Here is a 27,778-nt window from a genome sequence, read left to right as displayed (position 1 = left end):
GTTCTGGTGCTGGGAAATAACCTCCCCTCAAGGAAGGTTCCTTCATGCTGGTGAGGGGCTCTTGATCTAGGGAATTGGATCTGTGCTCCAGTTCCCTGAATTAAACCTGAATGCCTTCCACATCCCCCACACAGGCTCTGTATAATCCTACGAGTTTAGCGCTTCTCCCTTGATTATAATAATAATAATAATAATGGGAAATGACCTACAAGAAGCTGGTAGATGTAATGTAACAATATTGTGCGAGTTAAAATGGAAATAAGCCACTGTGACTTTTTTGGGGGTTATCCTGGGTTCTCTACACATATGCTGCTATGTATGAAAATCTATGTAACTGTATTTGTGTGCACCTGAGTAAACTTACTGTGAATAAGTTGTTTTATATTATTATTGATTTAAGTGTGTTATTATGCACAGGGTTGTTGAATAAGAGTGAGAGATAATGACTCACTCTCTTAGTTTAATATCTTTATTATGCACCCCAGGATGAGTATAGGAGTGCATAATAAACATATTAAACTGAGATAGTGAGAGAGAGAGAGAGTGAGAGAGTGAGAGAGAGAGAGAGTGAGAGAGTGAGAGAGTGAGAGAGAGAGTGAGAGAGAGTGAGAGAGAGTGGTGGGTGTTGGAGGTTGACTCAGTGTGTAGGTGTGGTGAGTACTGGCACCAGATGGTGAGTTTCTCAGCTTTTTCACTGTCTTCCCATCATGGGGAGGACTTGTGTGGTGCATATGAGGGAGTTGATGAAGCCAGGCACATGTAGGAAGCAACGGGGAGAGTATAAGAGATAAGTTTGACTGCTAAATAGGGAGATAAGACGAAGCTTTGACATTTTGAGTGCTGGTAGGGTGTCAGCTGTGCTGCTGTGTGTGTGTTTAGCTGACTATTTTTAGTATAGGGCGTGACTAGTGAGCTATAGAGGCGTGTGGCACTGCTAGGTGAGCTATTTACCTGACCAAGGGTCAATATCAAGTACAAAAGGTTTGCTTAGTGATGTCAGGAGGTCAGAGAGGAAGGTTCACTTCAGGTCAACATTTGCAGCTCAGGGATTGACCTCACCTTATTAAAAAAAAATATGTTGTATATAATTCATTACCACTGTAACTTGCTTAGTTCATTACAATTGTAACTTAGTTCATTACCACTGTAACTTGCTTAGTTCATTACCACTGTAACCTAGTTCATTACCACTGTAACTTGCTTAGTTCATTACCACTGTAACCTAGTTCATTACCACTGTAACTTGCTTAGTTCATTACCACTGTAACCTAGTTCATTACCACTGTAACTTGCTTAGTTCATTACCACTGTAACCTAATTCATTACCACTAACCTAGTTCATTACCACTGTAACTTGCTTAGTTCATTACCATTGTAACTTAGTTCATTACCATTGTAACTTAGTTCATTACCATTGTAACTTAGTTCGTTACCACTGTAACTTGCTTAGTTCATTACCACAGTAACTTGCTTAGTTCATTACCATTGTAACTTAGTTCATTACCATTGTAACTTAGTTCGTTACCACTGTAACTTGCTTAGTTCATTACCACAGTAACTTGCTTAGTTCATTACCACAGTAACTTGCTTAGTTCACTACCATTGTAACTTAGTTCATTACCACTAACTTGCTTAGTTCATTACCACTGTAACTTACTTAGTTCATTACCACTGTAACTTGCTTGGTTCATTACCACTGTAACTTGCTTGGTTCATTACCACTGTAACTTGCTTGGGTCATTACCACTGTATATATATATATATATATATATATATATATATATATATATATATATATATATATATATATATATATATATTTATATATATATTTATATATATATATATATATATATATATATTTATATATATATTTATATATATATATATATATCTTTCTTTCTTTCAACACACCGGCCGTATCCCACCGAGGCGGGGTGGCCCAAAAGGAGAAACGAAAGTTTCTCCTTGTACATTTAGTAATATATACAGGAGAAGGGGTTACTAGCCCCTTGCTCCCGGCATTTTAGTCGCCTCTTACAACACGCATGGCTTACGGAGGAAGAATTCTGTTCCACTTCCCCATGGAGAATATATATATATATATTTATATATAAATTACTTGGGATAACCCAAAAATATCAAATTGACTTATTGTCATTGTATAGGCTGGTACCTCTAAATATTTCTACTCCCAGTTGTGGTTGCACGAGTCTAGTCTTGGTTCCTGGTTTTGTCTATGACTAGGCTCACTTTCTTGTAGCAGTGACTACTCTCATAACTTTTTCTGAAACTATCTGTTGTCTGCCTTCACTTTTTGCTTTTATTCAGTTCATTCCGTTTCCTGATAACCCTGAGTCGTAAGAAAAATTTCCTAACATTCCTTTGGTCATTTGTGAGGTAAGCTGGCATCTTGTGTTGGTTGGCAATCTGGTCTCACACTGAGTGTCTGTGGTTCACTCCCAGGCATGGGTGGAAATGAGCATGTTTCCTTAAACCTGCTGCCCCTTTTCACCTAGCAGTAAGTAAGTACATGTACCTGGCAGTTAGTTGACTGGTTTGGATTGCATCCTCGGGACATGATTGAAAGACCTGAGTGAAAATAAGATGCACAGTCCTTGATACACACTGACTTTCTTGGGTTTTCCTAGGTAGCTAACCCTCCAAGTTAAAAATCTGAACAAATCTTGTATGTTCACATATTCCCATGCCCTGAGCCTTGAACAGACTTTCTCTGTCCATCCTATGGTGTCCTTTGAGCAATTTTTACATTATATTCATGACTTCCTTGGTCCTTCTATCTAATTCACCAAGGGACTAATGCAACAGACTCTAAAGTTCTCATATGCCCTCAGATATCCTTGTGTTTCATAGCTCATTTGGTAACCACCTTAGCTCAAACACAGAGGAACCAGGGTTAGAGCTCTAGCATGAGTAGAAACGTTGGGCATATTTCCTCAGATCTACTGCCCCCTGTTCACCTAGCAGTAAGTACTGTAGGTTCCTGGGTGTTTGCCAACTGGTGTGGACTGGTGTGGATCGCATCCTGGAGGAGAGGAATGAAGAACCCTAGTGGAAAATAAAAACAGATAATCCTCGATGATAACCTGGGCTATTAACTCTCACTAAATATTCAGTAAGAAAGAATTCTCCTCCAGATGTGAGTAGAATTTTATAAAATGTGAAAACAGTTGGCTTGAGTTACATTTGTAGGTACACATTGTATTTCCCAACTGTGAAGATAAAATTGATGCTTATAAGCTGGAATGTGTTTAACTTGTTTCTCTTCAGTTTCTGGGAAAAACTGGACAGAGTAGCATGTCTTGTCTTGTGAAGAGCAGATGGGTTTGATGCTTCTTATTAATATTAAAAGTGTATTTCAAGTTTTTACATTGGGGGACATTTCTTATGTTTTGAGCCTTAATATATTAGAGAAGCTATCTGTACTTGACTTAGTAAGGCAAAGTGAGATTTTCTGGGCTAGAATCCATTGGTAATTTAATATGTATTTCATATGTTAATACTATACCATGAAAAAATGTAAATAGTCAGGAGTTATAAGAGCTAAGGGCACTAAATGTAATAATAGTTTGGCATTGGATATAATGCAGGTTGTAATTTAAAAAAAAATTATGTAGGCTAGTACTTTTGGTAGTTTTTAAACTTATTCATTTGCCTTATCTTGACAGCTGTAAATCATGGACGACATCTTCCACTGGTGCCGTGAAGGCAACACTGTACAGGTGCGATTATGGCTCGATGACACTGAACATGACATGAATCAAGGGTAAGAATCAAGCACTCTCCAGCTCTAACTTATCTTAGATATGTCTTTACTGGATAATATTCTTTCTTTTTTCTATACACCCTGACCTGAGTCTCATTTGCTTAAGTTTTTTTTTTTTTTTTACTGTGTTTAACAACTTTCTACCTATTCCATAAATATCACCTCTAATAAATGTTTTTTTTTTTCTTCCAAAGCCATAAATGCAGGAAACAGCTTCTTTCTCTTGTTTAAGTACTTTACACCTAGCTCTGTGCTTCAGTGGAAACAGGGCAATACTTACAATGACACTTATGGCACAGAAATACTCTTCAGGTGAGGTGTTTTGATGCTTGTGAGGGGGTTCTTGATCCAAGGAATTAGACCTATTGTCCCTTTCCTTGGATCAGATTTGACTGCTTCCCACTACTCAAGGTGCTGGTCAACCCCTTACAAGTTTTTTATTCTTTTAAACTGCTTACTTCTGCAATTGTGCATTATCTTTCTCACCAATCTTTTAATACATGAGTACTATCCCTTCTTTAATATATAGAATGAACAAATTCATCAAGGATTCCAACATATCCTCACCTGCTTTCAGCATTTTAGTCTTAATCCCATCTGTTCCCAGCTGCTTTTCCCACTTTAAAATCTATTTACTGCATTGGTCAAGTCATACTCTTCTGCCTCTTTCCATATTTTAATAAATCTCATTCCTCTTACCCCAAGTATTTTATCAGATGTAATTTTTAATTGCCTTTATATGTGTCTAAGTATTTATATTATATTTCTTTAAAGTTTTGATAACTAGCTTCTCACTCCTTGATTGACATTGTCCTAAAATATTTTATTTTCACTTTAAGGGAGGCCTTGTTTGAGATCAAACTGTAGGGCAATGAGCCCCAGTACCGATGATAGATAACAGTTTAACAGGCACCATATTTCATTTTCACTATATGATTTTGTTTTATTTCCACTCGTGCTGTAGGTGTTAATGTATCAAGTATCATACTGTCATTGATTTAACTACGTACTGCTTAATTATATGACTTAAAAATTATTAACCATAATTAACCACAGTACGGGTGGGCTCGAACTCACAGTAATTGAGTCATAAAACTCCAGGGCAGTGAGTAAGCCGCTGGGTCAGCTGGCTACAATAAGATTCTTCCAAATAGGTATATTTATACACCATAGGGAGGTTATCATGAGTCTCACTGTGACCACAAATGCAAGTTTTTAAAGATGAATCTCCAGCCAGTGTAGCCATGATGAACTCTAGCTCAAGTGCCCTCAAAGCTATCATCATGACTCATGAAATCGTGAGTTTGAGCCCCACCTGTACGGTTGCTTCTTTGCAATTGTGTTTTTATGATTACGTGATTCATTAGCCATAATTGGTCGTGCAGTATTGACTGAATCATGAATTCTCAGAGACCAACATCAGTAATGATGAGTATTTACTTGCATATTAATCAGACTCACTATAGTGAGTCAACGAAGCATGTCAACAAATTTTCTATCAAAACTACAATTATACTTTGGTCAGTTCATAATTTATATTGTGGTAACAAGATACGCTTGTGCTGTAAATATGCATTTTTTTAGTCATACGTTATTTGCATGCACTTTGCATAATTGAAATTATATTATTTTTGCTTTAAAAATTCCTTGATTCCAGAGATGACCATGGCTTCTCATTGTTACACTGGGCTTGCAAGGAGGGACATTTTGGTATTGTGGAGATGCTGATTACTAGGGGTGCACGCATCAATGCCACAAATCTAGGAGATGACATCCCTCTCCATTTGGCCGCAGCTCATGGTCACCGAGATATTGTTGGCTATGTAAGTAATTTATGACAAAAGCTACTGAATCAGATCAAAGAATGGGTTGGGCTGAAGCCCCTGTGATGTCACTGTTGAACTTGGGTTGGGAAAACCCTTAAAATTTTTAAGGTAAAATTATGTTGAATTCAGTAAAACCTCTTATACTGTAACCTCGTACATGAAAGAATCAGCATGACATCAGATTACATTCAAAATTTTGGTAGTCCACATTGCTGAATTTTTTCCCTCCAGCTCATGTTGAGCCTAAGGGTCAAGTGTTTGGAATGTTACTGAATTTGCAAATTGAATTGAAAACAAGGCAAGGAGCCCTGCTTAGTACTCGTTTAATAAGGTGTAAAACCTTAACCTCCTAGAAAAGTACATGTAAGAAGGTAGGAGCTTTCATAACAGCGTATATGTAATGCTTGATGGTTTGATAATTTTAAAAGCGCAATCAGTTTCATATCGTGGAAGTTTAGTTGCAAGAGTGCATCAGCTGATCATGTAACCACATGAAGTTACACTGCTTACTTTGTGGAGCTCGTTTCTGAGAATGGTTACAGTCCTGTCCAAATGTTTAATGCTGACAAAACAGGGCTGTGTTGGAAGTCTGTCATATAGTAGCAAGCAAGAAACATTTGTACCCAGTTTCAAGGAATCTAAGTATTGCTTCACTTTTTCTACCAGCAAATGTATGAAATATTTCTGAAATGATAAAAGTTTGCATTTATAAACTAAAATTCAAGCAATAAATGCCTTCTTGGCTAGTTTCTGATTAATGTGAAGGCCTGAGGGCCATAAGTAATAGCCTGACTAGGTAGTCAACAGGAATGCTGGCTCCTAACCTGGGCTGTGAGAGTAGAAATGCTAGAATTTGGTCACAGATAAGTTGCAGGTAGCATGAAGGGAGGGAAGTAAAGGGGTTTTGTGTGTAAGGGCCTCGGACATCCAGCAGGCATGCGTAAGTGCATTAGATAGGAGTGAGTGGAGGCAAATAGTTTTTTGAGACTTTATGGGCTGTTAGAGTGTGAAGTACAGTGACTACACTGAAGGAGGGGTGAGGGTATTTGTAGTTTGGAAGGTCATATGCACTATAGTTTTGGTGCCCCTCTGGCAAGACATTGAAGAGTGAATGATGGTGAAAGTGTTTCTTCTTTTTTTGGTCACCTTACCTTAGTGGGAGATGCCAGTGTGTTAAAAAAACAAAGAAACTTTATGCCTTGTTTTAGTCTGTCCTGTAGTATTACTAAGCTACAAAACACGGAAGCATTTAAGTTTATTCCCATAATTGTGGGTTAGTTGTGAATTTTTCCAGCCACAGTTTACTCTATACCTTAAGTAAATACCTGAATTACTATCATGGTTATTCAAGTTATGCAGTATTGCTTAAATGTACATATTTGTAATCGACCCCACAGCTCCTTCGGTACAAAGCAGATGTCAACTTCATTAATGAACATGGTAACACGCCTCTCCATTATGCATGTTTCTGGGGCTTTGAATTGATTGCAGAGGACCTAGTGCAAGCTGGAGCGTCTGTTTCCATTGCTAACAAATATGGGGAAGTTGCCCTTGACAAGTGCCGTGGAGTTCTGGCTAAGCAGCTCCACAGTAAGTCCTTTTATTTTTTACATCATTACATTAGATTTAAATTGTATATTTAGGATAATACAGTATTCAGTAGTCATTAAATTATAATTTTTTAAAAATTATAAACATTGCTTTAAAAATAAGATTTTATTTTGTTGAAAGACATCGCATGTACAGTTACTTTGTTATTCTCAGGATTTTTGTACTGTAAGTTTGATTTTACTATGCAGTATTTGGTTATGAAGTTCTTATTCTTTTTCAAAATTTTGTTCTCTTAATTTAAAATAATGAAGCATTATAATTTTTAATTACTCTTTACAGCAATGGCTGTAGACAGTGGTCAGAATCTGGAAAAAGTGGCATTCAAGGATCAAAGTTGGCTTGGCCTTAAGACTCGCAGCCGTAAGTCTTCTCATTGTATAATTTTGTTCATTAGCTTGAGGTGTAAACAACTATGTAAATAAAATACAAGAAAGAATACATGGTGGGAAAAATTATAAAACTCTGTACTTGAGTATTTATATTGTCTGATAGGGTCTACAAAATATTGTAATTCTTTTCCCTCTCCTTCCTCCAACCCTCCTTTCTCTGCTTGGTGGGGTGTATGTGTATTCCACTGGTTTTCCTTATACAATGCTCTGTTTATGCTGCAGTGTTTTGCTGAAACCATTGGCATTTCTTTGAAGATAATTTTTTTTGTTTGTAAAATGAAATATAGGGTGTCATGTGGTAGGGTCTAGTATTTTTTAGATAAATTGCAATGCATACTTATGTAAAACTGTTAATACACACTGTAAAACACTTTACTCATTTGTGAAATATTAATGTAATATTTATCTTCTTTCTGTTGGCTTTCCATGAAATCTTTTCCTCACTAGGTGATGCAACTCTTTCTCGACACAAGGGCATTAACATCAACGAGTTAGCTCTTCATACAAAGATAGCTGTGAGTCCTTCAGGAGAGCTGTGGCGTGGCAAATGGCAAGGCAATGAGATTGTTGCCAAGATACTGGCTCTCAGAGACTGCTCTCCTAGAGTGTGTAGAGATTTTAATGACGAGTTTCCACGACTGAGGTAAAAACCATGATATTACATACTCTAATTTTATGAGTTTCTCCATGGGGAAGTGAAAAAGAATTCTTCCTCCATAAGATGTGTGTTGTAAGAGGCAACTAAAATGCTGGGAGCAAGGGATTAGTAAACCCTTCTGTATAAATTACTAAATTTAAACTGTCGTATCTGAGTGCCTCTGCAAAGACATTGGTTATGTATGAGTGATGGCGAGTGTTGAATAATGATATTTTTCTTCTTTTTTGGTTCTTTCTTTTTGGGTCACCCTGTCTAGGTGGGAAACAGCCAACGTGTTAAAAAAAAAAAGATGTTTTTATTTTTAGATCACCCTGCCTCAGTGGGATATGGCTGGTTCATTAAAAAAAAAAGTTACGAGTTATGGATGAGAGGAGAGTAAGCAACAACTGCATGGAGTGACACTACTGTCATATCATTATAATGAGCAAACAAAAGTCTGGTCAGTGGTTGGTCCAATAGACAATAGCTACAGTAAGAGTAAAACTAGATGAGCAAGAAGGAAAGTGGCATCAGAAAGGAAGAGAGGGAAAAGTTTATAAACTAAAGGAGGTACATTGTGTAAGATATATTGGAGGTTTTACTAGAGTTTCATTCTGTCTCATAACCATCAAGGTATCATGCCAAGGTTATTAATTCCCACTTAGTGCATATTCATTATATACTGATTACCTGTCATTTTCCTATAAGATTCCTGAATAAGTTCTCAAGACTGTACCACCTGTTTTACTTTCATTTCCACTCCATGGGGACATCAGGTTAGAATCCTTTACGATGAATGTGTGTTGTAGAGGACAACTAAAATGTCAGTGCAAGAAGCTGGTTACTCTTTTTCTTTAACATAACCAACTAATGCAATAAGATCACAATAAACAGGTGATTTCACAATCTGCAAAATAACCATGGTGAAAAAATAGTGAATTTCCAAGTGCTTTCCTAATTTCATTGGAAATCACCAAAAAAGCTTAGAAATTCACTATTTTTTCACAGGGTTTATTTTGTGTAACCAACTAAATAAACTAAAAAAATTCTGTCTTTAGGTCATTCTGCTTAAGAAACATAGAGAAAGTTTAAGGTTGAGTTATTAGTTGTTGGGAAATGTGTTTTGTTGGAGTAATGCAAACTTCAGGCAAAATATAGATATGGAATAGAGTAAAAAATTCTCATTTAAATTTTTGAATGTCAGATTTAGAGAAGGAGATTTTCCTGATGGTAAAATGGTGTAGGAATCTGAGTGATTTAAGTCATACACTATACTTCAAGTTGTAGTCCTAGAAATGGGAAGTACAATGCCTGCACTCTAAAAGGAGGGGTTTTGGGATATTAGCAGTTTGGAGGGATATGTTGTGTATCTTGATACATATATGCTTCTAAACTGTTGTGTTCTGAGCACCTCTGCAAAAACAGTGATTATGTGTGAGTGAGATGAAAGTGTTGAATGATGATGAAAGTATTTTCTTTTTGGGGATTTTTTTTCTTTTTGGGTCACCCTGCCTCGGTGGGAGATGGCCGACTTGTTGAAAAAAAAAAAAAACTGAATGTGACAGAAGCATCATTAATTGGCAAAGTATTTTCTTAATTATATTTTTCAGAATTTTCTCGCATCCAAATGTTCTTCCTGTTGTTGGATGCTGTAACCATCCACCAAATCTGGTGGTGATCACTCAGTACCTGCCATATGGATCCCTCTTCACACTACTCCACCAAGATAGTGGTATAGTGGTTGACACTGCTCAGGCTCTCAAGTTTGCCCTTGACATTGCTCGTGGAATGTCCTTCATCCACTCACTGGAGAAGCTGGTTCCTAATTTGTATTTGTCGTCCAAACATGTTATGGTAAGATTTTCATCTCCAATACCATGCTGTTATCTATCAAAATTGTTTGCCTTCATGCTTGCAACAAAATGACTTTCCCAAGTATGTCATGATGAGCTTTGTGTGTTTAGTACAACACATGGTAAATTTTTCTTCAATTGCAAATATTCTCTGGTAAATTGTGGTGTTTTGATTATGTACAGACTGATATTTTTCTTTTTCCTTGTGTTCTTTTCATTATACTTTGTCATTTGTATCTGCCTTATGATGACTGTCCTCATTCTTTACACACTTTTTATTTCAATTGCAAGCAAGTGGCTGCTTCAGTCACCAAAACTAAATCAGCTCCACTACCAAATTTGCCAATTCTCTTCTGAATTTTCCAAAAGAAGCCATCAACACAAAGTAACTGTGACACTTAATGTATCAGAATCCAAAGTCATTATCTTCTAATCTCACATCTTTTCTCAACACCCTAGCATTCAGCTCTTTACAACCCTATCTATAAATATATTGAAATACTTTTTTACATGTATATATCTGCTGTAGCTAAAATCTTATCTGTCAATACATTCTTATTTCTTAGACACAAAAAAGCTTGTTTGTATAAATGAGACATGGGCTTTAGCAATCCAGTTTTATACATTGTTAATATTATATTCTCTGTCATATTTGAAGCAAAAGATTATTGTTTAAATATAGTATTGGATATGATTGAAACATAGACATTGCATTGCAGATTGATGATGATCTCACAGCTCGAATCAGCATGGCGGATGCCAAGTTTTCATTCCAGGAGCGGGGCAAACTGTATTCCCCACAGTGGTTCTCCCCAGAAGGTGAGAAAATTTTTAAAGTATCATTGACAGGATATAAACAAAAAAAGCTGTGTATTTTTTGCTGTATATACACCGAGAGCTTACTTCAGTCCCAGTATTAGGAATTAAGGTATCCTTGACTGGTGGTGCATAGGTGGCTTGCAACCTTAATGACCCTAATGCAGTTGATAAGCTTTAAACTTAATAAATCAGCTTTATGTAGCACCAGGACACCAGATAATTAGTCATGTATGACAACTTAATTTTACTTAGTCTTGTGTTACGGTAGCCAGCACCATGTGTAAACTTTTCAGGCTTGCTAAGACTTTTTTTTTCAACGACCAGGTTGTATCCCACCAAGGGAGGGTGACCTAAAAAGAAAAACTAAAGTTTTTCTTTTTAAATTTAGTAATGTATACAGGAGAAGGGGTTACTAGCTCCTTTCTCCAGGCATTTTAGTTGCCTCTTGACACACATGGCTGATGGAGGAAGGATTCTTTTTCCACTTCCCCATGGCTATAATAATAATAATAATAATAATAATAATAATAACAAAAATAATAATACATATTATATAATACATAATAATATTGTGCCATGTCCAGTCATCAGAATGCTATTCAGCTGTACAGCGTACTGACTGTAGAGTCTTTTCTCTTCCCAGCTCTTCAGAAGAAACCTAAAGAGCTCAATGTGAAAGCAGCAGACATGTGGAGCTTTGCCGTCACGTTATGGGAGATGGCTACACGTGAAGTTCCCTTTGCTGATCTCACACCAATGGAAGCTGGCATGAAGGTAATTTTCATTAACCCTTTCAGGGTCCAGAGCCCCAATCTGAAATTTGTCCACAGGATCCAAGAATTTTCCAAAAAATTTTTTGTTATTTTTTCTTATGAAATGGTAGAAAATCTTTTTCTGAAGGTAATGAAACAAAATGTATGAAATTTCATGGAAAATTGACAAAATTACGCTCTCACGAATTTTTCTACATCAGCGATATTTACGCATCAGCGATTTTGCTGACTTTGACTCCTATTTTAGGCCAATTACATTATTCCAGTTGACCAAATTCTTAGCTGTTTTGCTAGTATTAATTATGTTTTATCAATTGAGCACAAGAAATTGCCCAGTCAACTGTTACAACTATCCAATAAAGCGATTGGAAATTGGTAATTTGGCCAATTTCACACAAAGTTCAAAATATTCCATTTCAAAATAGGGTCCAGAATAAACAGTGCAGGCATTACTGGCACTAAATTAATATTTCCTCTGTTTATTAGTTAAATTTCCAGGTTCTACAAAAGAATTCCATTTTTATTTTTTATTCACATAGGGGGTGTGTGGACCAGGTGTTTACAGTGAAACATATAAGTGAACAGTATTTAGATTAGGCTAAAGAGGCTTTTGTGGCATTTATGGATTTGGAAAAGGCGTATGACAGGGTGGATAGGAGGGCAATGTGGCAGATGTTGCAGGTGTATGGTGTAGGAGGTAGGTCACTGAAAGCAGTGAATAGTTTTTACGAGGTTAGTGAGGCTCAAGTTAGAGTATGTAGGACAGAGGGAGATTATTTCCAAGTAAAAGTAGGCCTTAGACAAGGATGTGTGATGTCACCATGGTTGTTTAATATATTTATAGATGGGGTTGTAAGAGAAGTAAATGCGAGGGTCTTGGCCAGAGGCGTGGAGTTAAATGATAAAGAATCACACATAAAGTGGGAGTTGTCACAGTTGCTCTTTGCTGATGACACTGTGCTCTTTGGAGATTCTGAAGAGAAGTTGCAGAGGTTGGTGGATGAATTTGGTAGGGTATGTAAAAGAAGAAAATTAAAAGTGAATACAGGAAAGAGTAAGGTTATGAGGATAACAAAAAGATTAGGTGATGAAAGATTGGATATCAGATTGGAGGGAGAGAGTATGGAGGAGGTGAATGTATTCAAATATTTGGGAGTGGACGTGTCAGCGGATGGGTCTATGAAAGGTGAGGTGAATCATAGAATTGATGAGGGGAAAAGGGTGAGCAGTGCACTTGGGAGTCTGTGGAGACAAAGAACTTTGTCCTTGGGTGCAAAGAGGGGAATGTATGAGAGTACAGTGTATAGTTTTACCAACGCTCTTATGTGGATGTGAAGCATGGGTGATGAATGTTGCAGCGAGGCGAAGGCTGGAGGCAGTGGAGATGTCATATCTGAGGGCAATGTGGTGTGAATATAATGCAGAGAATTCGTAGTTTGGAAGTTAGGAGGAGGTGCGGGATTGCCAAAACTGTTGTCCAGAGGGCTGAGGAAGGGTTGTTGAGGTGGTTCGGACATGTAGAGAGAATGGAGCGAAACAGAATGACTTCAAGAGTGTATCAGTCTGTAGTGGAAGGAAGGTGGGGTAGGGGTCAGCCTAGGAAAGGTTGGAGGGAGGGAGTAAAGGAGGTTTTGTGTGCGAGGGGCTTGGACTTCCAGCAGGTATGCATGAGCGTGTTTGATAGGAGTGAATGGAGACAAATGGTTTTTAATACTTGACGTGCTGTTGGAGTGTGAGCAAAGTAACATTTATGAAGGGGTTCAGGGAAACCGGCAGGCCGGACTTGAGTCCTGGAGATGGGAAGTACAGTGCCTGCACTCTGAAGGAGGGGTGTTAATGTTGCAGTTTAAAAACTGTAGTGTAGAGCACCCTTCTGGCAAGACAGTGATGGAGTGAATGATGGTGAAAGTTTTTCTTTTTCGGGCCACCCTGCCTTGGTGGGAATCGGCCAGTGTGATAATAAAATAATATTTATATTTATAGGTAGTAGGTTGGTAGACAGCAACCACCCAGGGAAGTACTACCGTCCTGCCAGATGACTGTGAAACAGAAACCTGTAACTGTTTTGCATGATGGTAGGATTGCTGGTTTCTTTTTCTGTCTCATAAACACGCTAGATAACAGGGATATCTTGCTACTCCTACTTACACTTTGGTCACACTTCACAGACACGCACATGCATATATATATACATACATCTAGGTTTTTCTCCTTTTTCTAAATAGCTCTTGTTCCTCTTTATTTCTTCTATTGTCCATGGGGAAGTGGAAAAGAATCTTTCCTCCGTAAGCCATGCGTGTCGTATGAGGCGACTAAAATGCCGGGAGCAACGGGCTAGTAACCCCTTCTCCTGTAGACATTTACTAAAAAAGAGAAGAAGAAAAACTTTATAAAACTGGGATGCTTAAATGTGCGTGGATGTAGTGCGGATGACAAGAAACAGATGATTGCTGATGTTATGAATGAAAAGAAGTTGGATGTCCTGGCCCTAAGCGAAACAAAGCTGAAGGGGGTAGGGGAGTTTCGGTGGGGGGAAATAAATGGGATTAAATCTGGAGTATCTGAGAGAGTTAGAGCAAAGGAAGGGATAGCAGTAATGTTGAATGATCAGTTATGGAAGGATAAAAGAGAATATGAATGTGTAAATTCAAGAATTATGTGGATTAAAGTAAAGGTTGGATGCGAGAAGTGGGTCATAATAAGCGTGTATGCACCTGGAGAAGAGAGGAATGCAGAGGAGAGAGAGAGATTTTGGGAGATGTTAAGTGAATGTATAGGAGCCTTTGAACCAAGTGAGAGAGTAATTGTGGTAGGGGACCTGAATGCTAAAGTAGGAGAAACTTTTAGAGAGGGTGTGGTAGGTAAGTTTGGGGTGCCAGGTGTAAATGATATTGGGAGCCCTTTGATTGAACTTTGTATAGAAAGGGGTTTAGTTATAGGTAATACATATTTTAAGAAAAAGAGGATAAATAAGTATACAAGATATGATGTAGGGCAAAATGACAGTAGTTTGTTGGATTATGTATTGGTAGATAAAAGACTGTTGAGTAGACTTCAGGATGTACATGTTTATAGAGGGGCCACAGATATATCAGATCACTTTCTAGTTGTAGCTACACTGAGAGTAAAAGGTAGATGGGATACAAGGAGAATAGAAGCATCAGGGAAGAAAGAGGTGAAGGTTTATAAACTAAAAGAGCGAGGCAGTTAGGGTAAGATATAAACAGCTATTGGAGGATAGATGGGCTAATGAGAGCATAGGCAATGGGGTCGAAGAGGTATGGGGTAGGTTTAAAAATGTAGTGTTAGAGTGTTCAACAGAAGTTTGTGGTTACAGGAAAGTGGGTGCGGGAGGGAAGAGGAGCGATTGGTGGAATGATGATGTGAAGAGAGTAGTAAGGGAGAAAAAGTTAGCATATGAGAAGTTTTTACAAAGTAGAAGTGATGCAAGGAGGGAAGAGTATATGGAGAAAAAGAGAAAGGTTAAGAGAGTGGTGAAGCAATGTAAAAAGAGAGCAAATGAGAGAGTGGGTGAGATGTTATCAACAAATTTTGTTGAAAATAAGAAAAAGTTTTGGAGTGAGATTAACAAGTTAAGAAAGCCTAGAGAACAAATGGATTTGTCAGTTAAAAATAGGAGAGGAGAGTTATTAAATGGAGAGTTAGAGGTATTGGGAAGATGGAGGGAATATTTTGAGGAATTGTTAAATGTTGATGAAGATAGGGAAGCTGTGATTTCGTGTATAGGGCAAGGAGGAACAACATCTTGTAGGAGTGAGGAAGAGCCAGTTGTGAGTGTGGGGGAAGTTCGTGAGGCAGTAGGTAAAATGAAAGGGGGTAAGGCAGCTGGGATTGATGGGATAAAGATAGAAATGTTAAAAGCAGGTGGGGATATAGTTTTGGAGTGGTTGGTGCAATTATTTAATAAATGTATGGAAGAGGGTAAGGTACCTAGGGATTGGCAGAGAGCATGCATAGTTCCTTTGTATAAAGGCAAAGGGGATAAAAGAGAGTGCAAAAATTATAGGGGGATAAGTCTGTTGAGTATACCTGGCAAAGTGTATGGTAGAGTTATTATTGAAAGAATTAAGAGTAAGACGGAGAATAGGATAGCAGATGAACAAGGAGGCTTTAGGAAAGGTAGGGGGTGTGTGGACCAGGTGTTTACAGTGAAACATATAAGTGAACAGTATTTAGATAAGGCTAAAGAGGTCTTTGTGGCATTTATGGATTTGGAAAAGGCATATGACAGGGTGGATAGGGGGGCAATGTGGCAGATGTTGCAGGTGTATAGTGTAGGAGGTAGGTTACTGAAAGCAGTGAAGAGTTTTTACGAGGATAGTGAGGCTCAAGTTAGAGTATGTAGGAAAGAGGGAAATTATTTCCCAGTAAAAGTAGACCTTAGACAAGGATGTGTGATGTCACCGTGGTTGTTTAATATATTTATAGATGGGGTTGTAAGAGAACTAAATGCGAGGGTCTTGGCAAGAGGCGTGGAGTTAAAAGATAAAGAATCACACATTAAGTGGGAGTTGTCTCAGTTGCTCTTTGCTGATGACACTGTGCTCTTGGGAGATTTTGAAGAGAAGTTGCAGAGATTGGTGGATGAATTTGGTAGGGTGTGCAAAAGAAGAAAATTGAAAGTGAATACAAGAAAGAGTAAGGTTATGAGGATAACAAAAAGATTAGGTGATGAAAGATTGGATATCAGATTGGAGGGAGAGAGTATGGAGGAAGTGAATGTATTCAGATATTTGGGAGTGGACGTGTCAGCGGATGGGTCTATGAAAGATGAGGTGAATCATAGAATTGATGAGGGGAAAAGGGTGAGTGGTGCACTTAGGAGTCTGTGGAGACAAAGAACTTTGTCCTTGGAGGCAAAGAGGGGAATGTATGAGAGTATAGTTTTACCAACGCTCTTATATGGGTGTGAAGCATGGGTGATGAATGTTGCAGCGAGGAGAAGGCTGGAGGCAGTGGAGATGTCATGTCTGAGAGCAATGTGTGGTGTGAATATAATGCAGAGAATTCGTAGTTTGGAAGTTAGGAGGAGGTGCGGGATTACCAAAACTGTTGTCCAGAGGGCTGAGGAAGGGTTGTTGAGGTGGTTCGGACATGTGGAGAGAATGGAGCGAAACAGAATAACTTCAAGAGTGTATCAGTCTGTAGTGGAAGGAAGGCGGGGTAGGGGTCGGCCTAGGAAAGGTTGGAGGGAGGGGGTAAAGGAGGTTTTCTGTGCGAGGGGCTTGGACTTCCAGCAGGCATGCGTGAGCGTGTTTGTTAGGAGTGAATGGAGACAAATGGTTTTTAATACTTGACGTGCTGTTGGAGTGTGAGCAAAGTAACATTTATGAAGGGGTTCAGGGAAACGGCAGGCTGGACTTGAGTCCTGGAGATGGGAAGTACAGTGCCTGCACTCTGAAGGAGGGGTGTTAATGTTGCAGTTTAAAAACTGTAGTGTAAAGCACCCTTCTGGCAAGACAGTGATGGAGTAAATGATGGTGAAAGTTTTTCTTTTTCGGGCCACCCTGCCTTGGTGGGAATCGGCCAGTGTGATAATAAAAAAAAAAAAAAAAAAATTATAAATGCACATTAGACCCACCAGCTGACGTGTATTGGATGTTTACCTGGAGAGAGTTCCGGGGGTCAACGCCCCTGCGGCCCGGTCTGTGACCAGGCCTCCTGGTGGGTCAGAGCCTGATCAACCAGGCTGTTGCTGCTGGCTGCACGCAAACCAACGTACGAGCCACAGCCCGGCTGGTCAGGAACCGACTTTAGGTGCTTGTCCAGTGCCAGCTTGAAGACTGCCAGGGGTCTGTTGGTAATCCCCCTTATGTATGCTGGGAGGCAGTTGAACAGTCTCGGGGCCCCTGACACTTATTGTATGGACTCTTAACGTGCTAGTGACACCCCTGCTCTTCATTGGGGGGATGTTGCATCGTCTGCCAAGTCTTTTGCTTTCGTAGTGAGTGATTTTCGTGTGCAAGTTCGGTACTAGTCCCTCTAGGATTTTCCAGGTGTTTATAATCATGTATCTCTCCCGCCTGCGTTCCAGGGAATACAGGTTCAGGAACCTCAAGCGCTCCCAGTAATTGAGGTGTTTTATCTCCGTTATGAGCGCCGTGAAAGTTCTCTGTACATTTTCTAGGTCAGCAATTTCACCTGCCTTGAAAGGTGCTGTTAGTGTGCAGCAATATTCCAGCCTAGATAGAACAAGTGACCTGAAGAGTGTCATCATGGGCTTTGCTTCCCTAGTTTTGAAAGTTCTCATTATCCATCCTGTCATTTTTCTAGCAGAAGCGATTGATACAATGTTATGGTCCTTGAAGGTGAGATCCTCCGACATGATCACTCCCAGGTCTTTGACGTTGGTGTTTCGCTCTATTTTGTGGCCAGAATTTGTTTTGTACTCTGATGAAGATTTAATTTCCTCGTGTTTACCACATCTGAGTAATTGAAATTTCTCATCGTTGAACTTCATATTGTTTTCTGCAGCCCACTGAAAGATTCGGTTGATGTCCGCCTGGAGCCTTGCAGTGTCTGCAATGGAAGACACTGTCATGCAGATTCGGGTGTCATCTGCAAAGGAAGACACGGTGCTGTGGCTGACATCCTTGTCTATGTCGGATATGGGGATGAGGAACAAGATGGGAGCGAGTACTGTGCCTTGTGGAACAGAGCTTTTCACCGTAGCTGCCTCGGACTTTACTCTGTTGACGACTACTCTCTGTGTTCTGTTAGTGAGGAAATTATAGATCCATCGACCGACTTTTCCTGTTATTCCTTTAGCACGCATTTTGTGTGCTATTACACCATGGTCACACTTGTCGAAGGCTTTTGCAAAGTCTGTATATATTACATCTGCATTCTTTTTATCTTCTAGTGCATTTAGGACCTTGTCGTAGTGATCCAATAGTTGAGACAGACAGGAGCGACCTGTTCTAAACCCATGTTGCCCTGGGTTGTGTAACTGATGGGTTTCTAGATGGGTGGTGATCTTGCTTCTTAGGACCCTTTCAAAGATTTTTATGATATGGGATGTTAGTGCTATCGGTCTGTAGTTCTTTGCTGTTGCTTTACTGCCCCCTTTGTGGAGTGGGGCTATGTCTGTTGTTTTTAGTAACTGTGGGACGACCCCTGTGTCCATGCTCCCTCTCCATAGGATGGAAAAGGCTCGTGATAGGGGCTTCTTGCAGTTCTTGATGAACACGGAGTTCCATGAGTCTGGCCCTGGGGCAGAGTGCATGGGCATGTCATTTATCGCCTGTTCGAAGTCATTTGGCATCAGGATAACATCGGATAGGCTTGTGTTAACCAAATTTTGTGGCTCTCTCATAAAAAATTCATTTTGATCTTCGACTCTCAGTCTGGTTAGCGGCTTGCTAAAAACTGAGTCATATTGGGACTTGAGTAGCTCACTCATTTCCTTGCTGTCATCTGTGTAGGACCCATCTTGTTTAAGTAGGGGCCCAATACTGGATGTTGTTCTCGATGTTGTTCTGGATGCGTGACATCATTTGTTTACTCTTGAACATTGGCAAAAATTGAACATTTCTGTTAATTTGAGCTCAGTTTCAAGCCATTTTCAGTACTAAAACCAATCAAAATCATCTCTATTTCTGTAAGATATCTTCCACTCTTTCAAATGAGACCAAGAAACCGTGAATACAATTGTAAAAAACTTATGAAAAAACACCGCAAAGTCGTTTTAAGCCAAAAATATGGTCACAGTGTTTTGTCTCTGTGCACTGCATGCTGCAGGATTTGTTTTATGTGGTGCACACTTACCACATGGATATATTCTCTCATATCTAGGCCCAAATTTACCACTTGTAGCTTATCTGAGTGAGTTGAGCTCATTGCGTAGAACTGCGGCTTGAACCCTGGCTTCAAAGCTGTAGAACTACGGGACGGACCCTCAAAGGATTGAAAGGATTATCATACCTAGTATTTGACTAGGTAAAAATTCCACCTAGTGCAGCATATTGAAGAACTGGGCTCATGTACAGTGCACTATTAGGTAAAGTGCATCTTGGATGGGTTTCTTCCTTGGTTTCTGAATGATTTTATATTTATGAGTTTAACATGCTGATGCTTTTCTGTCTATGCAGTATATATGTATGATTCAAGAGATAAGTTCTGGGGTAATAGTTACTCCTGTTGGTAAATCACTTGTATAAATTAAGAATAATCTGGGGCCTAATTCCAGTACTTGGGTAAGTGCTCCACTAGTTTCACATTTCCATATTACTGAAACTCCTTTTTTCTATCATTTAAATAATATTTAGTTTGTTAGTATCATTCTTTTTTACCTAAACATATTTCTCCAATTTGTCAATTAGCCTTTTGTTTAGGATACTATTAGAGGCTTTTATTTTTAATTTTTTTACTCTTTAGGAATACACAGTTCACCCATTTTATTTTCTTCTATCAGATCTTTGTCCATATCATGGGCATCTATAATGTTTATCATGTATGGCTTACCATTCTGATGAACCAGTGATGTTCATCAGTGTGAAATTTTGTTTTCTAATTATTCAACAATTTTTTTTTCATATTGTAGTCTAATAGCTTTCGTGGTACACTTGTTAGGAACACTGGTCTATAATTCAAGATTTCTTGCCTCTCTTCTTTTTTGAGTGTAGTATTGGTATCTGATGAAATATTGAAAATCTGTAAAACAGGCATGTGTAGCACTTAATAAGCAACACTTAAAGTGATACCAAAGCAAGCAACAATTAAGGTGATACCAAAATCATCTGAAGGACCTTATTAGCAGACAGAGGATCAAGCCTACAATGAATGACCTATGTGGGCTTTAGATCTTAATATAGAGTTAATGTTAACATCTTTGTTTTGGTGCAAGTTTCTATGTTAATATTTGATCAGATCCTGATTCTTCTGACATATCATTGCAATAAGCCTTTTCTCACTTTCTTGTTAATCTTCTCATTTCATAACACTTCCTCTTGATTTGTCCTTTTTCTATCTTTGATTTTTGTCTTTGCCTGTATGAAAATACATACTCGCTTGATCCTTAATTTTCTTTATGATGTGGCTGAGATTATGTAAACAGCAATTGCATTAAGGGTATGTTCCATTAATACTGGTTTTCTGCCCATCTCTCTATTTGTTTATGTGAAAACGAATAAGAGCTTATGATTATTTCATTCCTTTCAGTGAGTAACAGTGAAAGTAAATGAAATTTTTTTTATTTCATTAAGGGATTAAGTATATTGTTGGTTCAACAGATATGTTTGCTCTAGCTTAGTATTAACATTATCATTTTTTCCAGATTGCACTGGAGGGTCTTCGTGTCAGTGTTCCGCCAGGAATCTCTCCTCATATATCAAAGCTGGTTCGTATCTGCATGAATGAGGACCCAGGCAAGCGACCATCCTTTGATATGATTCTCCCAATTCTGGAAAAGATGTGTTCACAGTAGAGTACTCTGGGATGGAGGATTACTAAGGTAATGACACGCTTCGTGTATTGTTTTGAAAAATATGAAGTATTGTGCAAAGGACATTTAAATTTGTTTTGAATAAATTTATTTAGGGTACACTTAACTATGTGCATATTCAAATTAATGAATAATTGAACACTGGTGCACTTTTTATGCCTTTAAATTTGATGTATAATTGTAGTCAAAATAATATTTTTGCCTCTTTTGTTTTTTAATGCTACAAATAACTAATGTACCATATCCATGTATGTCAGAACTTAACAGTGCAATATAAATCATTAAAATGTATATGAATATTTTAATAATCTAAATTTTGCCTTAGAAAGGGTATTATATGCAAGGGAAGCAGGCTATATCAAAATGCTTTCTTTTTTCCTATTGTTACTCCCGAGTGTTTTAATGCTTTTATGTATTTTTTCTCTTGTGAGGATATAACTAAAAGCAAGGAAATATAAAGATTTATCTTACATAACACTGATCTAAAAATTTATTGATGGGATGTTAGCTAAGCATAGTGAATATTAGTCTGGGAATTTATTTTGCTTAGACAGGACTCTTAATAATTAGCATAGGTTTAAAATGAAAAGCCATAATAAGATTTGAGAATTAATTAAAAAGTTAAACTAGTGTGTATTAAACTAATGCTAGGCCTGTATTGTCTGAATAACATGTATTTAACTTTGCATTAGTTACTCTCTATAAAGGGAGGTCTAAGGACTGATGACCTGTAATTGTGCCAAGTAGTTACGTTTATTTTTGTGAAGGTAATTTTTAAATTTCTCAGATAGTGCAATGTATTATAGGTACAGTCTAGTAATGTAGGTTAGTTCTTATGTCCTCTTGTTGCTGCATATAACAAGAACATTTGAAATTGGTAAGAGATATAGGTTAGATTAGTTTTTTACAAGCATAGCATTCAACCATGAAAATAATAACATTGTTTAATATAGTGGACTTGGTCTGCATTCACATATAAAGTATTATCCATATATATATTATATATATATATATATATATATATATATATATAGATGTATATATATATATATATATATATATATAGCTTTCAAACTGTGTAGACATCTTTCGAGTGCAAAAGTCGAGCAATCATCTAATACACTTAGCATTAAATTGTCTGCTTTAATATTATTGCATAGATGATTAGAGTAGCCTAAGATGTACTGTGCTAGTCCTGTGTGTGTCCCATTGCCTTGTCTCTAGAGAGTGGATTACCTGCATATTTACTATAAATGAAGGTGTTGACACCAGACATAACATGGGACTGATTAAAAAAAAGTAATTGTTATATATTTTTGTTTTGTTTTGAGGTGTTCTCCTACAGATTGTGGAAATTGATAATCTTGCCTTTACAGGAAGAAGAGTCCCATTCAAAAGTCTAGTGTATAAACAGTTCATTTAATGTAGCTATATGAGTTTGATCATGTAGTTGCCTTATGTTATTTTTCGAAAGAGAACATCACATGTTATCTATGCAACTTGTAATATAGTAGTATTTCCTTGCCTTTAATTTTTCTGTAAATGTAGTACAGTATAAAGGTTTTTCCATGGATGAGTTGGCTTATATTGTAAAGAATATTAGCTTATATTGTTATGGGATTTTTTCCCCTAGAAGTATTGTACTAAGGCTTTGCCACTCATTTATGGAATGAATATCTATGCGTATAGTTTTAACTTAATACGTCATCACAGGTGGTATTAATTTTAAATATATGTTTAGAAAACTTAATAATCAAGTGTACACTAATAGATAATATGGTGCATATTTTTTTTCAAACTTGATGCCTTATAGCATTTGCAGTGATTTATTTTATTCCATTGCAGATGAAGATTTTGGTGCTAATTTTTAAGAATATTTAGCAAACAATAGTTATGTGATTAATACTGAAATTGTATAAATACTCCTAATAAAATACTGTAATATATTGGGAAAAAGTTGACACCAGTGACATTCTTAAGTTGGAAATTAAACAAATGTGCTTTGATTTTTATGATGTGCAACAATAAGACTACCAGTACTCTTAATATGAAGAGTAAATTCTCTCTCTCTTATAAAGCTCCTCCATTTAGTTTGAATTTTTGCAAATGCAGTTGAAAAAGTGCATTGCAAATTGTGAAAAATCTTTCACAGTATGTGCTAATCAATTTGGATGCACATTTTCAGTTGCAAATCAGAAATATCATACTATGTACAATAACTTTATAAGAGAGCTTATTAAATATCAGAATGGTATCTTTAAGTCTGAGATGCTGGATATGAATTAAACAACTGTTTAATTTGGTTTATTGAAAAATTAATATTTGAGCCAAAACTGTGTTAAGTTTGTGACATTTAACACACACATCCTTTTAGGATGTGTGTGTTAAATGTCACTGTTGGAAATATAAGATCTAATTTTTATATACTACATACATTTTTTTATTATGTATATTCAAACAAATTTATTAGTGTAATGATTTTTATCTTCAGTGATTTTTAGACTGAACACAATAATTCCTGTGGATCTTTAAGGAAAACAGTATTGCTAATTAGGTGCAGAGTTTAATTTATTTACTAATTTTTTTTAGTGCAATGTCATTGATTAAAAGTCTATGATTGACAGAGCTAAGTCCCCAATTACCAAGCCCATAGTTTTGTGGTGCTTGAATTTCAAGTGTCAATTTTTAAATCACAATATTGGTATTCCATAAGTGCTATCTTGCTTTTAATAATACATGTTGGTTTTAATAAGGCTAGCATCATTGGGCATTGTTTTGTCTAATTTTGCTATCACTGCAATACTAGTTTGTGAAGTTGAGTTTCAAAGAAGTATAATAGCCTTTGATTGGATGTTCTAATTATTGAACATCACCAAAAGTAGACTCGTTGTTTCCTCTTGTTTTAAAAATGGAGTATTTGCAAAATTAAGCCTTAGTTGACTATTTGATATATAACACTGGTAATGTATTTTTAGAGGATAACACTGGCAAAAGTGCACTTACAGCCTTGAGCCTTGAACATTCACGTGATTGCCACTTGGCTGAACTGCGCTTTTTGCTAACTTCCCTCACCTTTAGAGAAGGAACTTATCTTAATAGTATCAGATAATGTAAAATAGAACCTCAGAATTCGGTGTGAAGAAGAGAAAGTATAGCAGAGTTGATACTACTGCTGCTGACTTTTGGTCTTTATTGTATTGTTGGTCCACGTGGTCGTGCCTTATGTGTCTCGTCTTATAGTATAGTGTCCACTCTGTCCAGCACAAAAGGTAATGCTGTCCAGTCTTTTGTAAGTATTGGTAAATATAAGCCACACTACAATTTGGTCTTATTCATTTACCTGGAAAGAAAATGCAGCATTAGCACCATTTTTTAGGTTAAAATAGTATTTATAATTTTTATTTTCAAGAGTACATATAATTGTTTTGGTTAACAGTGTAAATAATGGCTGGTTCTAATAAAATAAATATTTTATATTTGGTGAAGCAAATGCATAGATCTTGTGTAGTAACAGATGTTAACATGAAAGGTTGAGACAAACTGCTGATTGTGTATATTAGATCAATTAAGACATGCATGTGTGGTCCTCTGAGCCAAATTTTGATAGAATGTGATACCAGTGAATAAATTAGGATGTGGTACCAATGATTTAATTATGCTATTATACCACTGAATAAATTAGGATGTGGTACCAATGATTTAATTATGCTATTATACCACTGAATAAATTAGGATATGGTACCAAATAAAAAATAATCTTCAGTGTTATCAATTTAGATGGTCACACAAAAGCTCACCACTCCTCACAGCTCTAAAAAAAAATGCATTAAAAGTTAATTGCTTTACTGTTAATTGATTGCAGTATTGAGTTAGTAATCAGACTCTTGAATATTGATCATAGGAATGATTTTGAAAAAGCTTGTGAATTACACGTAATAACATTCTTGCCAATCATGGGCTGGTGGAGGGCTTTCGATCCAAGGAGTTTGAGGTATTCTTCCATTCCTTGGATCGAACCTGATTATTTACCATTCCCCAGGCAGTGTAACACCCCTATAGGTTTAGCATTTCCATGATTATTATGATAATTATGTTATAGTAAGCAGTTCATTCACTAGAGTGAAGGTTTATTTAGAAATATTGAAGCTGACAGTTATGAAAAAATTACTTATAAAGGATTATCAACACAAGAATTTCATGTTTCATAAAAAAATATGTGCTGTTATATGCTATTTTTAACATGTTTCTTATATTATTATTAACAATTTTGAATTACATAAAATAAATTTGTTAAGATTTTTTTTTGTAGAAATTTTAGTGAAATGCATGATTAAAAATATTTATTTGTAAACTGAAAATGTCTTTAAAAGTCATGTAAATGTAATCAACAGTGATACTCAGCTCAAACTTATTGATTATATGTAGTAACTGGAAAAAAGGTCATTGTGTGTTTGTTAGCAGTAACACACACATGTCACTCAAGCTGTATAATCCTTGAGTTTATCAAGTGGGTATAACATCACCTTTGATAAATGCAGTGTGTGAAGTTTCTTCACATCTCTGACACATATACACTAACATCTCTGGCACATGATATATACACTAACATCTCTGGCACATGATATATACACTAACATCTCTGGCACATATACACTAACATCTCTGGCACATGATATATACACTAACATCTCTGACACATGATATATACACTAACATCTCTGACACATGATATATACACTAACCTCTCTGACACATGATATATACACTAACATCTCTGACACATGATATATACACTAACATCTCTGGCACATGATATATACACTAACATCTCTGACACATGATATATACACTAACATCTCTGGCACATGATATATACACTAACCTCTCTGACACATGATATATACACTAACCTCTCTGACACATGATATATACACTAACATCTCTGGCACATGATATATACACTAACATCTCTGACACATGATATATACACTAACATCTCTGGCACATGATATATACACTAACCTCTCTGACACATGATATATACACTAACATCTCTGACACATGATATATACACTAACATCTCTGACACATGATATATACACTAACCTCTCTGACACATGATATATACACTAACATCTCTGACACATGATATATACACTAACATCTCTGACACATGATATATACACTAACATCTCTGACACATATACACTAACATCTCTGGCACATGATATATACACTAACATCTCTGACACATGATATATACACTAACATCTCTGGCACATATACACTAACATCTCTGGCACATGATATATACACTAACATCTCTGACACATATACACTAACATCTCTGGCACATGATATATACACTAACATCTCTGACACATATACACTAACATCTCTGACACATGATATATACACTAACATCTCTGGCACATATACACTAACATCTCTGACACATGATATATACACTAACATCTCTGACACATGATATATACACTAACATCTCTGGCACATATACACTAACATCTCTGGCACATGATATATACACTAACATCTCTGACACATATACACTAACATCTCTGGCACATGATATATACACTAACATCTCTGACACATATACACTAACATCTCTGGCACATGATATATACACTAACATCTGGCACATGATATATACACTAACATCTCTGACACATGATATATACACTAACATCTGGCACATGATATATACACTAACATCTCTGACACATGATATATACACTAACATCTGGCACATGATATATACACTAACATCTCTGACACATGATATATACACTAACATCTGGCACATGATATATACACTAACATCTCTGACACATGATATATACACTAACATCTGGCACATGATATATACACTAACATCTCTGGCACATAATATATACACTATGAATCTCTTCTGCTTTTGTGATTTTTCTTGAAAGTGTTCTTAGTCAGTGCCTTTTAATAAATCATTTTATATATTTTTATGTTTTATGTGCAAGTCACCTGATTGCTATTATTAATCATTTTAATTTCATATTTGATACATATGGACTGTTTGGTCTACTAATAGTATTAAGTTTGTATAAAACACTGCCAACTTTATGTTAAACTAAAAGTCTGAACCAAAATATTAGTTATGTATACTAGACCAGTTAATAAATGTATGTAATTTGAATGTGTGCTCTTTACCACACTGGGAAATATTAGTGTTCCATGCATAGTGGAATATTGTGGTGTGTTAAAGAATAAAAAGGCACAATACCGTGACTGGAACAACATGTGAATAACCCGCACATAGGAGAAACAAACTTGTAATGTTTTGGTCCAAGTTAGACCATTAACTAGTGACTAGTTAATAGTCCGAGTCAGACTGAAACATCATCATAAGTTTCTTTCTCCTATGTGCAGGTTATTTGTGTATCGTGGTGTAAGTAATTTAAGGTGAAGAAAGGGTTCTTTGATGTGGGTGAATGGCTTTTGATCAAAGGAATTGGAGCTACCCTCTCCTTGTCAGAGTGACCCTGATTACCTTCCATTCCCTAAGTGCTGTATGACCCTGTGGGTTTAAACAATTCCTCATGGAAGTAATAATAAATTCTGTA

General features: G+C 36.9%; 1 protein-coding gene across 4 annotated transcripts; it reads left to right on the top strand.

Annotated features, from left to right (window-relative positions):
- The first annotated feature begins 534 nt into the window (after positions 1 to 534).
- On the top strand, positions 535 to 27,351 carry LOC128702701 (integrin-linked protein kinase). 4 transcript variants are annotated; one of them, XM_053797106.2, is made up of 10 exons: positions 535 to 673; positions 3,690 to 3,787; positions 5,445 to 5,610; positions 7,011 to 7,203; positions 7,504 to 7,584; positions 8,061 to 8,256; positions 9,861 to 10,104; positions 10,823 to 10,922; positions 11,566 to 11,696; positions 20,991 to 27,351. In XM_053797106.2, the coding sequence occupies exons 2-10, from the start codon at positions 3,699 to 3,701 to the stop codon at positions 21,138 to 21,140; spliced, it is 1,350 nt and encodes a 449-aa protein (XP_053653081.1). In that variant the 5' UTR covers positions 535 to 673; positions 3,690 to 3,698; the 3' UTR covers positions 21,141 to 27,351. The 4 variants fall into 4 exon arrangements, with proteins under 4 accessions (XP_053653081.1, XP_053653083.1, XP_053653084.1 ...); XM_053797108.2 differs by having other exon boundaries at positions 629 to 653; XM_053797109.2 differs by lacking the exon at positions 535 to 673 and adding an exon at positions 736 to 759.
- Positions 27,352 to 27,778: the final 427 nt, after the last annotated feature.

This window comes from Cherax quadricarinatus, chromosome 79 (genome assembly GCF_038502225.1).
Source record: "Cherax quadricarinatus isolate ZL_2023a chromosome 79, ASM3850222v1, whole genome shotgun sequence".
NCBI classification, from domain to species: Eukaryota; Metazoa; Arthropoda; class Malacostraca; order Decapoda; family Parastacidae; genus Cherax; species Cherax quadricarinatus.
The sequence above is the reverse complement of the archived record's forward strand: the minus strand, read 5'-3'. Positions and strand labels throughout refer to the sequence as shown.